The sequence below is a fragment of the Borostomias antarcticus genome, assembly GCF_949987555.1.
Source record: "Borostomias antarcticus genome assembly, chromosome: 1".
NCBI lineage: Eukaryota > Metazoa > Chordata > Actinopteri > Stomiiformes > Stomiidae > Borostomias > Borostomias antarcticus.
In genome coordinates this window covers 20360903-20377794 of record NC_140234.1, presented here as the reverse complement: position 1 = coordinate 20377794, position 16892 = coordinate 20360903, and the positions used below count along the sequence as shown (strand labels likewise).

General features: G+C 41.8%; 1 protein-coding gene across 1 annotated transcript; it reads right to left on the bottom strand.

The window, feature by feature from the left end:
- Positions 1-271: 271 nt before the first annotated feature.
- On the bottom strand, positions 272-15734 carry atg16l2 (ATG16 autophagy related 16-like 2; the record flags this gene model as incomplete). Its single annotated transcript, XM_084443847.1, has 18 exons — positions 272-903; positions 1513-1614; positions 5448-5495; positions 5817-5966; positions 7449-7554; positions 7767-7887; positions 8202-8273; positions 8553-8623; positions 8927-9032; positions 9955-10063; positions 12022-12075; positions 12239-12328; positions 13710-13775; positions 14197-14448; positions 14591-14664; positions 14963-15044; positions 15187-15253; positions 15647-15734. The coding sequence occupies 18 exons, from the start codon at positions 15732-15734 to the stop codon at positions 810-812; spliced, it is 1752 nt and encodes a 583-aa protein (XP_084299973.1). The 3' UTR covers positions 272-809.
- Positions 15735-16892: the final 1158 nt, after the last annotated feature.

Here is a 16892-nt window from a genome sequence, read left to right as displayed (position 1 = left end):
TCTTCAAAGCTGAGATGGCAAATGCTGACGCTGATTAACACAGCTACACTGTGCATAGCAAGACACACTGAGGGCAACATGATTGAGACTGTAAGAGTCAGAGGGAGAGCGAGAGTCCATGGCTTACTGTACCTCTCCAATATCTAAAATGGAAAGGCAAAACAGTCTATTCCCTTCCAAACTGACAGTTCCTCAGTCAAATGTACACTATGGTTCACTGTAAACACCATAAAGCCTAATGACTACTTGTATGAGTAATCATAAGCCACTTAAGGACAGGAACATATCCCTTCTTACTGATCAAAGAAAAAAAAAAGTTAGTGTCCTGAGACCAGACAGTATTCATGTATGTCCCTTTTTCAAAATGGTTTAGCACAATCCATTTCAACCTTTTAACAATCATAATTGGAAGAACTTCCTCCAGTAGTGAACTCCACCTATAATAGTGAATGAAGCCTGATGTGTAAGGCAAATGGTGGTATACACTTAAGATACGGATATCACCACACACTTTTTACACATATTATGTATATCTTGTGGTTCACGCACAGGCTCCTTATTTAAGTTGCTGACAGTGGAAAACCCACGAGTGTCAGACATGGGGCTTGAAGCCATTGCCTTCTGTTCTGTCAGACTTGTAGAGAGAGAGAGGATCGTCACATTTGTTCTCTGAGGAGTGCTTGATGTTCCCACTCTTGGGATAATAAGCTTTTTATTATTCCTCATTTCACTGAAGGGAAGGGGGGGGGTGCTACCATGACAACGTGACCTCCAAAAGTAATCCGCAGCCTTAGCCAACCACGGTCTGCTCAGATGTCGCTCCAGAGGACTGCCCGGCGAGTCTTGTCTACGCTCACCACATACTTCCCAGACACTGACCAGGACACTGCATTGATGGGGGAGCTGCAGAGAGAGAGAGAGAGAGAGAGAGAGAAGAGAGAGTCACTAAATCTCATTCATTTCAAAGGCTATTCAAACCCACCGACTGCAGGACAGATTTGACCAGCTCTTTCCAAGAATCTCAAGATGTCCAGAACAGATGGACAAAGCAAAGCCAAGCAGAGCAATCAATCCTTAACAGCATCACTCAAACTGTTTCATATCAGATTACAGGACAGTCACAAACTGTTATTTCCCTCCTAATGTAAACTTAAGATAATGGCCTGTAACGTTTCCCCAGTATCCCGATAGCCTCTACGAACTGACTGAGAGGAAGTCTAATTGAAGCTGGGTTGGCCCTGTGTAGGAAGTAGGAATTCTGAGGTGTTAGGTTAGATTCAGAAGACAGGCAGACAGCTTTATTCGCTGTAAAATGCACATAATGCCACTTTTACATGCCCCTTTTACAATTACAGCTGGGTCAAGCTGTGGTGAATTAAACAATGATTAAATTCAGGAAACTTTAATATTCTTGCAGAGGTAAAGGTCCAGGCGAGTGTCCTCGCATGAGTTGTAGGCCTACTCCACAAGGGAGGGGAAGCTGAAGGAGTGCGATCCAGTTCAGTGCCGTACCTGTGCATGTCAGGTAGGCGTGTCTCCAGATTGCCTGTCTTGACGTTCCAGATGTAGACTGCCCCATTCGCTGAGCCGGCAGCCAGGTAGCTCCCATCAGGACTGGACATAAAGGATGCCAAACAGTGGGTTAGGTTAAGGCTGAAATACAACAGTAGATTCCGATTGTGTTCTGAAATGCCCCAGGCAATTTCCATACCGTTGTTGTTGCTATACCCAATAGGATACTTGCCTAACTCCTGAACACCGCAGATATAAGAGGTCATTTAAGCAATAAACCACAAGAGGCCGTGGTTTACTATGATTTTAGAACAGCTAGGGGGTGTTGTTAGGCGCGACGTGAAGCAGGGTTACTTACACGATCAGAACAGTTTTACAGATCTAGCGGTCAGTAAATTCGACCAAATTTCAAGAGGTGGACATCACTGGATTCCTCTCGACCTACAGAATCTAGTAATGTGCTCTAATTCATGAGCAATTGACTCATGTTTACGAAGCTGATCAACATTGCGCTCTGGTCAGCTGCACTCTCTAGTGAAGTGCTCAAAACGCGGCAGTGTACCCGGATGCGTAGTTTGCTGTAAAATAGCAATAATGTTGTGGTTAAGTTTTGTGTTGATTTAGATTTAGAATTATTTCAACCTTTTCTCCAAAGCAAAACATAGGGCGGGTGTGAACCCAACCAGGAGAGATCGTAGTTTTAAGTTTTGGCTCTCTATAGAGTATTTTACAACCGGTGTGTGGATATAGAGTATTTTACAATGGTTTCCAAGCAATCAGAATCAAGGACCAGAACTACCTATTGTATCATTTAGATTATAGTCCCCCAGATCTAAATGGTGATGTTGTAGGTCATACTGTTAGTGGCGCATCTACCAGCGCCTCATATCCTGTGTTGTGAACAGGCTGAATATCAGGCCTAAGGGTGGACACAGTGGGAGGTGCCTTATAAACCACCATTCTAAGCTCCAGGGAAGTGTCCAGGGGATGAGGCTGTCCCATTAAGCTCACATTCACTTCGTGCTCTCTCAAGTTACAACACCAGCCCTGGCCCTCGAAACCACCACAAGGCATCTGGGTCCGCCTGTTGTCATGGAAACAGCAAAAATGTATTCCTCAGCTAGTAAATCAACACACATTACAGAGAAATAGCCCTCCCTCCAATCAAAGACTATGTTGCCTTTGTACTAGGACAGTGGAAAAAGTGTAAGGGACACTGTGCAAAAGGGGGATTTGTCAACAAAATGCTGCTAGCTATACTCCCTTGACCTTTAAAACAGGAAAGGAAAACCTAACAGCACAAACTGTCTCTTCTATCGAAAAACAACACAGCATTCTTAATTATCTTTCAAAATCCAAAATTCTTCTTTTGAGAGGCTCTGACTGACATCTGTCATGATTCCATACCAGACCAGGAGCCTACTAGAGTACAATCACCATTACAGAATGGCAATGCTGTCACCCTCACTTTTCACAGAATCATCATCAACAAAAGCTGACAGCCAAGCTGCACAAAAGAGAACGCACTGGTAAATAACATGCAGTGCTCTTTGGCAAGGTCAGCAGGAATACCATCACAGCTTTTTTTTATTCATCAAAAAGCAGCAGCATTGCCATTACCAGACACAGCACAAGCAGAGTCCCACTGGAAATTGTTAGTACAAATTACAGATTGAAGTACTTGCTGACTTCAATATTCGTTGTGTGCTGCCTCGGACGGGCAGAAAGTATTGTGTTATGCAAAAATATGGGCCATAGATTTTAACTGGGACCAGATCCATTCATCAATTGGGTAAATCAGATTTGGCTGTGGTAGCAATTATATTAAACATGAGAGGTGTTATCTAATGCTGGGACAGAGGCAAATTAGTTAAGATTGATGACATTATAGCCATAACCCTGTTCCTACATCTGGATACATTTACTGCAATTTCAGCCGGCTGTGTCTCAGAGAAAGACCCTATACTGTAGGTGAGACTATTGTGCAGTTCCCCAGGATATGATGGAAACTCATACACCAAATTAAACATATCTTGCCATCTGTCTTCAGCCCTGGGGTCCTGGCCACCTAAACACTAACTATGCCCCATTTCCACCGCACCAAAAGTACCTTCTCGATTCTACTCTACTTGCTTTTTGGAAATTCCCACCGCGCAAAAGGTGCGGAGGCAAGGTGAAGCATTTATTTTTTAGGACCTACTCTGTCGAGGGGCGAGCGAGCTGTTGCGAGGTCGTGCAAACACTGCAGAACGCTGATTGGTCAGAGAGAATTGTCTCTCGCTGACTACTAGCCTGCTTCAGTGAAGCTCACGGTGCCAAGCCTCCCAAAATAGAACTCCTCATCCTCGTATTTCTGTCCATGGAAAAAAAATAAAAAATTCAGCTGATATTTTAGTTAATACTAGATTGGTCTAGGAAAAGCAGTTTTGTGTTCATATGTGTAGTATTTATTCTGTTTGGGAGCAGCAGTGAAACAAGGAAGTGATTTGGCATGAAAGTTTAGGTGTTTAGATGTTTAGACTCAATCTGTCCATGGAAAAAAAAATCCAGCAAATATCTTAGACTGATTGATCTCGGAAAGCAGTTTTGTGTTTGTTTGTGTTTATATGTGATATTTATTCCCTTTCCCTACTGCTGTCAAGTAGCAAGGAGGAATGGAAACTCATCTAGCGTAGCACGGAGAACAGGAAATCCCTCTATGATGTCATGCGGCGTTCCTATGACGACCAACTACATTTAGGGGAATACTATTTTGCAGTGGAAAGTGCAGTGAAAAAAAGTAAAGCAAGTCAAGTCAAATCAAGTTCAATCAAGTTGACCCGTCTCTCTAATGGTGACTTTAAATAGCATGGTACCGACCCCATACCATGCTATTGAAAGACACCATTAGAGAGACGCCTGCTATGCTCCATGTCATGTCACAGCTACCATGTCACCTGGAACCAGGAAGGACCTCAGCAAAACAGGAGAGTTCATTTAGCTTTGAGTCAATACTCATTTAGCATTGAGTCGTGGATTGTGACTCAATCCCTCCAGATATAATTATGTGTTCTGAGAAAGGCCCTGTGGGATAGTAGTGTAGATCCAATGGGAGTCGAGGTTAAAGGAGTAGTAAAGGGAAAATGCATGTTTAGCCCTGTTTTAAGGTTACTTATGATCATATACAATGGTTCAGATCAAAACATTGACAAAACTAGCACTTTTGAGAAAGTCTAATAATTGCTCTACCACCGTTTTGGTCATACAATGGATGTGGATGGGCACCTTGAAAAATCATTCAAAAACATGTTAAACTCTCGATTTCAAAGACAAGAAGCTCACCGAGGGGGTAATTGGTGTCCGTTGGTGTTCTGACATCAAATTCGCCGCAAAGTATGAATCCTGTAGGGTTTTATTGATCATTTTATGAAATTCATTGACTTGTATTGACGCGCCCGTTGTAGATGTGTAGATCAATCTGCAGAGGGGATTCAGGAAGCGGAACTACTTACGTTAGCTATTGTTATTGTTTATGTTGCTAGGCTACCTAGTTTGCGGAAGTTTACACACGTACTGTATGTGCTGCGACTAAATAATGCTAAATATTTAAAAAACCCTTTCCAGATGAACTAGAATCTTACTTTGTGGCGAATTATATGTCAGAACGCCAACTAACACCTCGGTGAGTTTCTTGTCTTTGAAATCTGAAACATGTTGAAATATAACATGTTTTTGAAAGATTTTTCAAGATGCCAACCCACATCCATTGTATGACCAAAACGGTGGTAGAGCAATTATCAGACTATCTCAAAAGTGCTAGTTTTGTCAACGTTTTGATCTGAACCATTGTATATGATCATAAGTAACCTTAAAACAGGGCTAAACATGCATTTTCTCTTTACTACTCCTTTAATAGAACATCAAGTACCTATATCTTGTACTGTATGTCTACTCACCTGAATACAGCCTTTGTGCTGTCACAGCCACATTTGAAGCCCTCGGCACTAAAATGAGAGAGATAGAGAGTAGACTAGTGAGGTACTTTTCATTCATCTGCATCCAGCTCCAAGAATACACATCCACGTTCACTATGAACAGGCCTTGATGTAGCAGGCCTAGAGCCCTCAGACTGGGCCTTGTTTTAACCAAAGGTCTGTTTCAAGCATAGAACTAAACCCTTGACCTTGATGGTCTGAGGCTGTGGAGTCGACCCACGGAAGGTACATCATGACCTGAGGCCTGGTTTCCACCGGGAGCTTTATTCAGCGAGCACAGAGGACCAGGCGACTACGGTCAGGCCAGCCCGGGAGCTTCAATCTCCCTACCTGAAGCCTATCCTGGAGTTGGTCATCCTCAGGTCCACCACCTGCAGGCAGTCGTCCCTGGAGCAGCTGAGTAGCTGTGTGTGGTCTTGACAGATGTCCAGGGATGTCACCTTCCCTTGCACAGGGACCTCCTGTGTGCAACTTGCCGTCCTGTGTGTGTGCGCGCGTGAGGAAAGGGGGGAGTGTGTGGTTATTGATCCCAACGCCAGCTGGAGCTGAGACGAGCCTGTGTGTCTCTACATTCCTCATACACTCGTTTTGTGATTTATATAAACAGGAGGAAAACAGAGATCAAATCTGATTAAATCAAAACCAAACTGCTGTGGTGGGTTTTCTTTTGACATGAGGCTTACAAGTCAATAAATGAAGATGTATGCAGCAGCAAATTTCACTATGTCATAACAGACATAATCCCAAAACATGGCCAATGTGGAGGAGGGAGACTATTATGTGGGCTGACTGTTGCTAGGCGACAGGAGAACATGGGAGTTGTCAGCTTTGCCAGTGAGGACTGCTATTGGGGAGAAAATGAGACGTGTCAGGGGCTCTGCTGGGGCTACATAATAGCCATCATTTCCAACAGAGAATGAACAGATATTATCTACACAGTAATCAGAGAAAACTAAACAGGTAGAAATTGCTGACAAATTCTTTGTTACCTGTCACAATGAGCTTGGATGTATTGTATGACAGCAGAATAAGGTAACTAAGCATGAACCATTTACATGCACATGCACACGCACACACACACACGCACGCACGCACACACACACACACACACGCATACACACACACACACCGCGGGCTGGTCAGGGTAAGTTGTGATGTTGGCTTGACACTCCACAGGGGGGAAGTGGACTCCTCTGGCACATCATGTGTCATTATTCTGATTTCAATGACGCATCTCAAATGGGAAAAGTACTCTGCAGAAAGCTCTTTTTTGTGATGTGAGCCAAATAAATAAGTGAAACGTTAGTATTTTGTCCTCCTTGACTTGGAAATGTAATATGTTCTACCTTTTCATGTTTTTTGTAACATACTCAAAAGGGATGTTGAGGAGTCCTCTAGGCCAGCGGTTCCCAAACTTTTCAGCACGCAGCCCCGAAAATAATGTAGGGTGACTATACACTACATGCGAATGAACTGATAGGCCTAGGCTATACAGACACAGGCATAACAACAAGAAAAGAACACAATCTACCGTTTTATTTTACAATAGCAGCAGCTGTTGTATTATTTTAAATATAAATATTTAATATTATTATTAAAATAGGCTATTTTTAATCGTTTTTTAATTGTATTTCACAACTCCTGGAAATAGGCTGTTTTGAATAGTTTTTATGATCTCACGCACCCCCCCACATCATCATCTCAGGACCGCATCCCCGTCTCACGACTCCTACTTTGGGAACCACTGCTCTAGGCAAGGGCTTACAACACTTCCTTTATCTCAGCACACACATGCATGACTCACACACACACACACACACACACACACACACACACACACACACACACACACACACACACACATACATATATGCACACAGACACACACTCACAGGTTTTGTGACTTAATTTTCTTTTGTCTGGCATGAAAACTGATAAGAAACCCATTAAAAATGTCCTTACCTACTGTCCCAAAAGCGTATCTTGTGGTCATAATGTCCGCTGACGATGAAGTACTCAGAGCACACCACGTCACTGCAGTAGGAGATGACTTCAATAGTCTGTATGCCTATATGAAATGGAAACATAAACATTTGTACATTAAGTACTAAAATCCACCACTATATTAACTTGTGGTAGCGATTCGAGAAAAGAGTGAGTAAAGGTAACATATCTAAACATGAATGGAACATTCTTCAGATCTGACCACGAATCGGATGTTATAGCACATGTCTGTAGTACAGGCGGTTGATTGGACTTCCTGAGGCGACAGTCACTCACATGCTGCACGGTGGAGATCCCAGATCTTCACTGTCCTGTCAGCACTTCCTGTCACCACCTGGCGCAGGCTGCATTTGAACTTGGCCGCTGTGACTTTGCGTGAGTGGCCTGTCAGAGTGAGCTAAGACACAGCCAAGGCTTAGCCAAGGTCATCCTGCTACAGTACATAAGAACATGCTCTCCACATGCTCCTTCTTATGCTTCTACACAGTAATAAGTGTGGGATTCAAAGATCTTTAACAAGGCCCATAGTAAATTTTTAATTGCCACAATGACAGGCTGAAAGAATTTTCTTCCCACACAAGTCAAGCAACACAGAAAAGCAATCTAGTCATTTTGCCCAGATGAGACAGTAGCGTTCTCTCCATCCATGGCACATGCCAAGTTGTATAATGATGACACTATCGGCTTCATCTGAAATCTCATGGTGGTTACCTTGGGAACGCGATCGTCCAGTTTCCAGAACAGGGCAGATTTGTCATATGATGCAGCTAAGATCCTGGTACCCTAATCGCAAGGACAGAACATAATACAGGGTCACTTGAAGCATTCTCATGGAACGCTTGAAGCACCTCTATCACCATTCTCTCATCAGAAGTTGTGTGTGGAGGCAGAAAACAATCATATTATATTCACTGTTGCTAGCTGTCTCCGTGTAAGTCCTTAACCACATATTATGTCATATGTTCCTCCACAAAACACATCCATGGGAGTAGATCATCGTTAAGGAGCACCACACAATGGCAGAGGAGAGAGGAGACTTTAGCGATGCCAACCCCATCATACCGTTCGGTCAAAGTCGATGCTTGTTATTCCTTCATTACTGCCATCTAGTGTTCCTATGTTGTGGAGCATGCCTGGGACAATGGAAACAGAGGACACGTGAGCGAGCTGATCCTTGGCACCGAGCAACATCCATGCTTTCCAACCGTCTAACTGACAAAGATGTCTGAGTGAATGCATACATACGTGCGATTTCTCTGTTCAGCATTCACATGCATACATTTTTCTTTCTTACTATTCATTATTTCATGGACACTTATTAAGGTCTAACAGAGCTGGATAGGCTAACATCTGCTGGGTATCAGTCTCACACGGCCAGTACACAGACAGTGAGGCTGGGGTTTGGTGTGTGGGAAGGTGCAGGTGCAGTCCTCTACCTGCTTTGATGTCCCACAGCTTGATGACTCGGTCTGTGCCCCCTGTGGCCAGCAGGTTGGTGTTGGAGCTGAATCGCACGGCATTAATACCCAGCTCATGTGCATCCTGCACAGTGAGAGAACCACCAAATCATTAACAAAATGGAAAACAAAGGTTAATCATTGGTTCAGATATGGAACAGCAATTTAATAGCTAATTTGTGTACTCGTGCTGAGAATATGTTTTGGCCTTTGAGAGTATTTTGATATTTTTTATATTGAGATTGATCAAAAAAGCAACTAGTGTAGTCTTATCCCAATGACTACAGCCTGAAATACCATGCACAAAAAAAGGGATATGAGCCAAAAGCAGAAATAAAATGCACCATTTCCTAAGAGCAGCGGTGACTTGAAGCTGCGTCACATCTAAATGCGGTACCACAAAGTCATGCAAATCAGACTATATGACATTCCTCCAAATAAGGAAGTGGTAGGCAGAGAGAGCACCTTCAGCGGATCATGCTAGTTCCTCTGTGGTGTGTGTGGGCCATTCAAATGAAAATGGCCCTGCCTGGTGAGTGCCTCCCAGTGACAGAGCAGCTCTGTGTCACAGAGGACCTCTGTTTGGGGGACACAGACAGCACTTTGTCCCCCAGGGGACAGCCAAAGCACTGACCAGGATCTTCCTTCCACTGCGCACCATGCTAAAGAGGCACTATTTACATGAAAATACCAATGAGTTGGTTCTGAATATTTCCTGATGTCCGTCACTCCTAATGTGGCCTTGGGACAATAAAGTCAGTCACTTGATGGAGTGAAGGTAATAATGGCTAGGTGCTCTTCTCTGTGAAAGCAATACCAGCGATTAGTGGTAGACACAAAATGGTTGCTTAGCTATGTAAAATTTGAGTTCTAAACAAGCCAAGGGATGTAACCACTCCATACTTATCCTATTGTTGACAAACTGTTCACACGACAAGATGAAGCTGACACACTGTCTAAATGTCCACCACAGTCTATGGACAGTTTACACCAGTATGGTGGCTTACCAACACATGCAGTGCGTTAGCAGGAACCCTGGCAGCCAGACAGATCCCTACTGGTGCATGATAGAGGTCCTCCTCCAGACTGCACACTGATTTCCCTCGCCTCTTCTTCCTGTATAAGAACACAAACAGCCACAACAATGTATGATTCAGCTTAAAGCTCCACAGGGACAAAGGGCAACATTTATGGTTGACTGGAGTTTACACTGATGTGACATGGTCTCATCTGTCTGTGACCAGAGATTCTAACAAAGCCTGGAGCAAAATATTTAACAAGCTCATGTACTGTGTGAACACAGTTTGCAATGACTGAAAAAAACATAGTTTGGGCTGTAGACAATACTTGATGCTTTAACGTCTGACAGATTTTCTTCGGACATATTCATATCACACTAGGGGCTTTGTGACACAGACACACACGCATGCACGCACGCACGCACACACACACACACACACACGCGCGCGCACACACACAGAAACCAATTTGAAATGTCGCAATATGTGTGACTGAGTTTGCATGAAAAGTACACAATTCATAATTATTGTGACAAAGGGTCATCTGAGTCATGGGATCATGCACTGTATGTGGAAGGTCAGACATAGATCCTCAGAATGTTCTTTGTGACTGCACTCTATCCAAATGCTCTGTATCAAATTGTGAAAGGGACTGTGGTTTCAGGTCGCATTAAGCAGTAAAGTCAAAGTCTCTATTGGTCACTTTCTCTATTCATACAAATATGATGTGCTGTGAAATGTTATTGCTACCTCAGAGGGTTGCAAAGGGGCGGAACATTTCTGGTATATTTCCAGAAACTTTCTGGAAATTTACCATGGGAAGTTAAGCTTTGGAATTTTGGAAATTTTGACCTTTTTTGTAGCCTATAGCAGCTTTTTTTCAACAATTTTGATTTGATGAATTTGATTTTCTATACTTATTTTAGGATTTTATCCTGTTTTCATCCAATTTGATAGCCAACTGACCCTGACCTAGTGTCCAATTACCCCCTACTAACTGTTGACAATTCGTCACACAACCCGGACGATCAGCAATACGAAAGGGAGAGACAACTCCTTGACTATCTCAGCTCTCTACAGTAATTTCAACAACAGACAGGGTTGCTGTTGTGTGACGAATTCTCAAGCCGAGATTAAACTAACCACCCACAGGGAGCGGCGGTCCAATAGGCCGCTCCCTCTGGCATCCGACCATACTCGGATCTGGCGAGACCACCGGTTCCCGGTAGATAGCTGCACTGGAACACAATGCATTAGACTGCTATACCACCGCAGATCCCTGTAACAGGGAACTTAAATGTAGCCTAGTTGGGGGGGGGGGGGGGGGGGATCATGCTGCAATTCTAGATCTTGCAGCATGATCTTGGTTAAAACAACCTGATTTAATGCAAATTCAGTTGAATTTCCACTCTGCACTGTGCATTCCTCCACATGTGCAGTGCATTCTTCCACCCCATGCACAGCTAATTCCTAGCATCCTGCACACGGAGAGGGCTGTAGAATCCATTAAAGTTCTACTCACAAATAGATATGCAAAAAATGACATTTTTAAAATTTGTATTAGGAAGGTTTGCCTGCATGTCTGCTTATGACAAAACAAAATGTTTATATGTATGTCTGTTTACAAGATAAATACAATTGGTATACATAATCCCAAAATTCCCAATTTATTCCTGTTAATTCCCATGGAAAGTTTCCAATTTTGAATATTCAAAAGTGAGCTTTTATATATATAAAAAAAAAATATATATATATATAATATATAAATATATAAGTAGAGTAACAAAGTAAAGTAAAGTAAAAAAAAAAAAAGAAAAGAAAAGTGAAAATGAACAAAATATATATATATATTCAAGAATGAAATGAGCCGAAAGATATGCGCAGATTAATTTACAGTTGGGTTAAATCTATAAGAATGTTAAGTCTATGAGCCTGAAGTAGCAGAACTGAAAACAACTGTGTCTGTGTCAAGGTTTCGCCCCTCTGTGTGACTAGTCATAGTGGAACAGGAGCCTGTGGCTATGATAAAGACGTGCTGTAGGTAAAGTAACTCACTCAAACAACTCTTTGAGGGAATCAAGTATTCGGGGCGATGTTGCTGAGGCTGACCTGAAAAAAAGGTTTTAAGATCTCTATAGTTAGTAACTTAAGTGATTTGGAGCTTGAGTGCACTTTCAAGTTAGAGAAATGCTTCTAAAATAATTCCTGTGTAATACTCTTGAAAACATTTCTGTGTTCAATCTCTACCTAAAAAAGTGTGCTTAACATCTACCTGAACAGTCGAGTTTGGCATCTCTCAAGCTTCTCCACCACCTCACTTTTAGGAGAAGCATCTCTGGAGGAAGGAGCACTCACACAACCTCTGGAAGTCAACCAGCAGAGTAGAAGCCTTTAGCATCCTTTGAATATATTACTGCTATGTTAACAAGCTTATTATATTATGTCACTACTGCATTATGTTGCGTTTCTAATTGACGTCAATTAGCTCTACGCTAACCCGCAGGAGTGCACTGTAGATAGGAATGCATCGAGACGTCATTATCTGTATCTGTATAATCAACATAATTATTTGTATTCATATTTGTATTCGGATAGAACCCGGAAGTAGGCGTGGGTTATACCGGGAGTTGAATTAAATCATATTTTCTAATAACTTCATATTCATTGGCAATGCAATTTTTTAGCATTCAAAGCAACACATTGATTTAATATTGGCATATAATTAGTTCTGAAATATATTTCCACATTCGAGTCCACCCACTAAAAGTTTGTTGATTCTAAATTGAAGTTCTCAATGGAGTGCAACAAATTGCTTTCTGTCTGATATCAGGATAACTTAACTGGGAAGTGATGGAAAACAACTATCAAATACAAAAGTAGATGGAGCTGTGCTACCATTTCAGATGCCAGCTGTCACATGACTAGCAACATTAGCTCTCAGAGTCAGGACAACATGAAGCGAGCAAAACGGAGTTTGGACATGAATGAAGTATGCTGCTAAATGTGCCACGCTGTTTTAAAACTTAGCAGCTGTACTATGACAATGCAGGCAGCAGTACCACATATGTAGTAAACATCCCAAAGCCACATTTCGTCTCAGACTGAGTGTAGCCTTTTTTTGTAGTTATTGTCTAGTTGACACTAACGTTACATTATGGCTTAAGCCATGTTTTTTCCCCATAACGTTACTGTAATGGATATAAAGTCTGCCGGTGGAACGCGCTTGCAAATCCATGCCTACCAAAATGGAATGACCAGCTAACATTAGCTGAATTAAGAAACTTACTACTTGACCTTCCAACTTGATCTGACAATGGGTGAGTGAAAATGTGTCCTCTATTACCGCCTCACTGTAGGTATTGCCAGTGGTCTCAGATTAGCGCGGCGTCTCCTGTGATTCACTCATCAACATCAACAATAGGCTAATGCGGGTGACGCACAAGGTTTTTTTTCCTTCCTAATAATAACGAGTAACTTCGGATAGAAAAATTATCTGTTTCCAAGGCATTATCTGTGCCTTTCCAAATAACATATCTGTATTCTGGCACACCCCTAGTAGGTCAAATGAACAACATCTTATGGGAAGTGTAGACTAATTACCTCGGCATCAACTCTGAGGTGAGTTCTCTTTCTCTTCTCACTGACCCATTCTGAATTCCCAGTCATCCACTATCTCTAAGATTCTCTTTACTACTTTCAGTCCAAAGTGAAGAGCAGGGGGAGTTTGGTCAAAAGGCACTTACACATCAATGTTTACTTTCATCTTCACAGCGGTCTCCAGTTCTTTTTGAAGGTTCGCCTCCCTAGCTCTGTGATGAAGAATATTGAAATAAATTACATAAAAAATAAATTAATAGTTAATAGACATTGCAAAATCTTATCTGCAGAATTCCATTCAAATACTTTGTAAGGATTTGAAATTCCTCTTGCATTATCTTATGCAATAATTACATTCATAATCAGTTGTACTCATTGAGATGAGAGCAGTAGGGCTGCATGCTGAATCCGTTGCACCATTAAAGCCCTCTTTAAATACTCTAAAATGCATAATTTCTTCCACATTCCTCGAGATAATGTCTAATCTAACATGACTGGATAGGTGAAAGCATGTGTTCATCTGCACAGCATTTAACCAATCCTATCGTATTGGATCTGTGGTTTTCCATAGAATGGAGGAAGGAAGGATTCAACAATACAGTACGTGTTGACATTGGACCTTCAGCAGCTCACCTCACTCTTCTCTCATTGCGGCTATTCATCTGAACGGCAGCGAGCTGCTTCTCTTTTATCATGTCCTCCAGCAGCACCGAGCCCTGCACCTTCTCCTCCCGAAAGGTCTTCTCCATGCTGCCGTGTCGCTCCAGGAGAGAGTCATACTCTCGCTTCAAAACGCGGTTCCCCTCCTTCACCTCAGCCACTCGGGCCTGCAGGTCCCCATAATTGCTCTCCACACCCAGCAGACGACGCTTCATCTCACACATTCTGACCCAGACAAAAGACCCATGTTAAATCAACACTCATCTACTGGTGTTACATTAAGAGACACAGCCCACACAGAACCATTCATAGTAATAAAAACATGAAAGAGGCCATGTTTCACAACTTTCTAGGGAATAGGCCTCACCTGGCATGTTGCTCATCCAGTACAGATTCCTTGATTTTAATCTCCTGCTGAAGCTCCACCACCTGGTAAGCCAACTAGACACAGAAGAGCAGAACTGATGCCCTGGAGAAGTGTCAACTGACACATTAATCTAATTCCTTAATTCAGTTTTTGCATGAAATCTTCAAAACAGAATAAAAAACAGAATTTCATAAGATGAAATGTCCTAACAGTGTATCACTGTATCAAACACACCATTTAGTTATCAGCTCATTAATACATTTGTCCTTATTCCATATGTCCTAAATACTGTATACAGAATAATTACGTCAAGCCAACTGTCTTGCATTTGATATGTGTTATAATATAGGTCCATTTTTCTAGTAGTCCCACCTCTCCTGTTGTTTTTCTCAGAGCATCATTCTTGGAGGCCAGGGATGTCAAGGAATCCTTGGCGGAGGAAGCAGATGAGTACCTATAACACATACATGTAGTCGTAGTAGTAGTAGTAGTAGCAGCAGCAGTAGTACTCTACTGAACATTTCACATACATTTACATCAATGCAAGTTGGTGTGTGGTACAATTTGATTATTGGAACATTATCCATCATAATTACCTTGGAACACCCAGAATGCCTTTGGTAATAAGCACTCGTTGATTGGACCTCTCCAGCAGGTTGATATCTGCATAATACAGAGACAAATAACACACATGGCTAACATTTAATAGTAGCACATAAGACTAGGCACACAAACATCAGGCCAGTGGGCCACACATAGTAAGAGATAATGAAGGGTTTCATTTTCACCTTTGTGTCATGTCGCCACACAAGTGTCCTGATTGAAGCCTCATGACAACTGACTTGTGATCAACCCCTTTATTATTACCGCTAATAGCCTACAGTTAACGCCTTAGTTTCATGATATCCCAAGCACAATACAGAACATGGCAGAAAAAGTAAGCTATTATAACTACTATAGCTTTGCAGGTTTCGATTCCGTTCCCGTCTGATCGATGGCTTAATCATAGACATAGCGATTATTTACACCTCATTAACAAACAAGTGTGTTACATACATGATCGTATCAGATCTTGAAACATTGTTTTCTGAGACTTATCCCGGTGTTTCAATTGCCGCATGATGTGACGCTTCCATGACTCCATGATGAGGTTTATCTTCTCTGCTGCTTTAGACGACTCCCTAAATTCCACAACAATCGCGGCCATTGCCAACTATTAAATGGAATTCCGGTAGGACACAATCTGTAACTTTTCCATTGTCAATTTCTAGTCGAGTCTCGCTGTCAGCATTGAAATGACAGACAGTGGAACAACAAGTTTCTCAGCCAATCACGCATTACTTTCTTTTCCTAGTCGTCTGCGATCGTCATAATCGTCATTGGAAACACATGTATACGGCTCTAGCCTGGCATCGCCAGTCTGATCTCGCGAGCTCACATTCTATTTCACTCCGCAGATCAGTCATCTCTGTTATCTAGCATTTTTGCGAATCGGGTCTGGCGAAACAAGGCTACCACGGCTCGGAGACACGCCTAAAATTGCATTGAATATATAATCGAAATAAATCACGTTTAGAAGTAAAGAAAACAGAAAAATAAACACTGCATCATATGTAAAACTTTATTTTAATGGAAAAGCATAAAGCAAAAATTTACATATTTACATTAAAATGCTACACTAAAATGCACATATAAACAGTACATCAGGGTCAGGGATATAATTGGAAAAAAGCTCCAAAAAAATAGTGTGTCTGACATCCTGATTGAAAACAAATTAAGCAGACAAAACTTGATTGAGAGAAAACTCTTCAGTATCAAATACCACAGCTAGAATAGTGTGGTATATTCTAATAATCATTAGTTTGATCATAATCAAACTAATTTGAAACACTGACTGATATTTAGGGCCACTTTTTAGTTATGGCTGACTGACATCTGACCTAAATGTCAAAATGAAGAACCTTTATCTGGTTTGATAATTGCAACTTCCTGTTTTAAAAACAAGTGCGCAGACTTTACATACACTAGTGAGTGCAACTTCAAGCACAATGAGCGATTGAACAGTCTAAGAATGACACCACCATTACAAACAGGAGTTACACATGACAAATAGTTAACCAAAATAAAACAAAAACATTAGGAAAACGATCAAAAGAAACATTCAATAAAATATACATGAACTTAAATCAGATAAAAGCTAAAACTGGCATTGCACTTAAGTCAGTGTTTAAATGAATTTCAGTCTGTGCCCCCCCAAAAAGAAAGGTTCACTCAAAAGTGTTTGGACAAAGGTGCTGTTCAT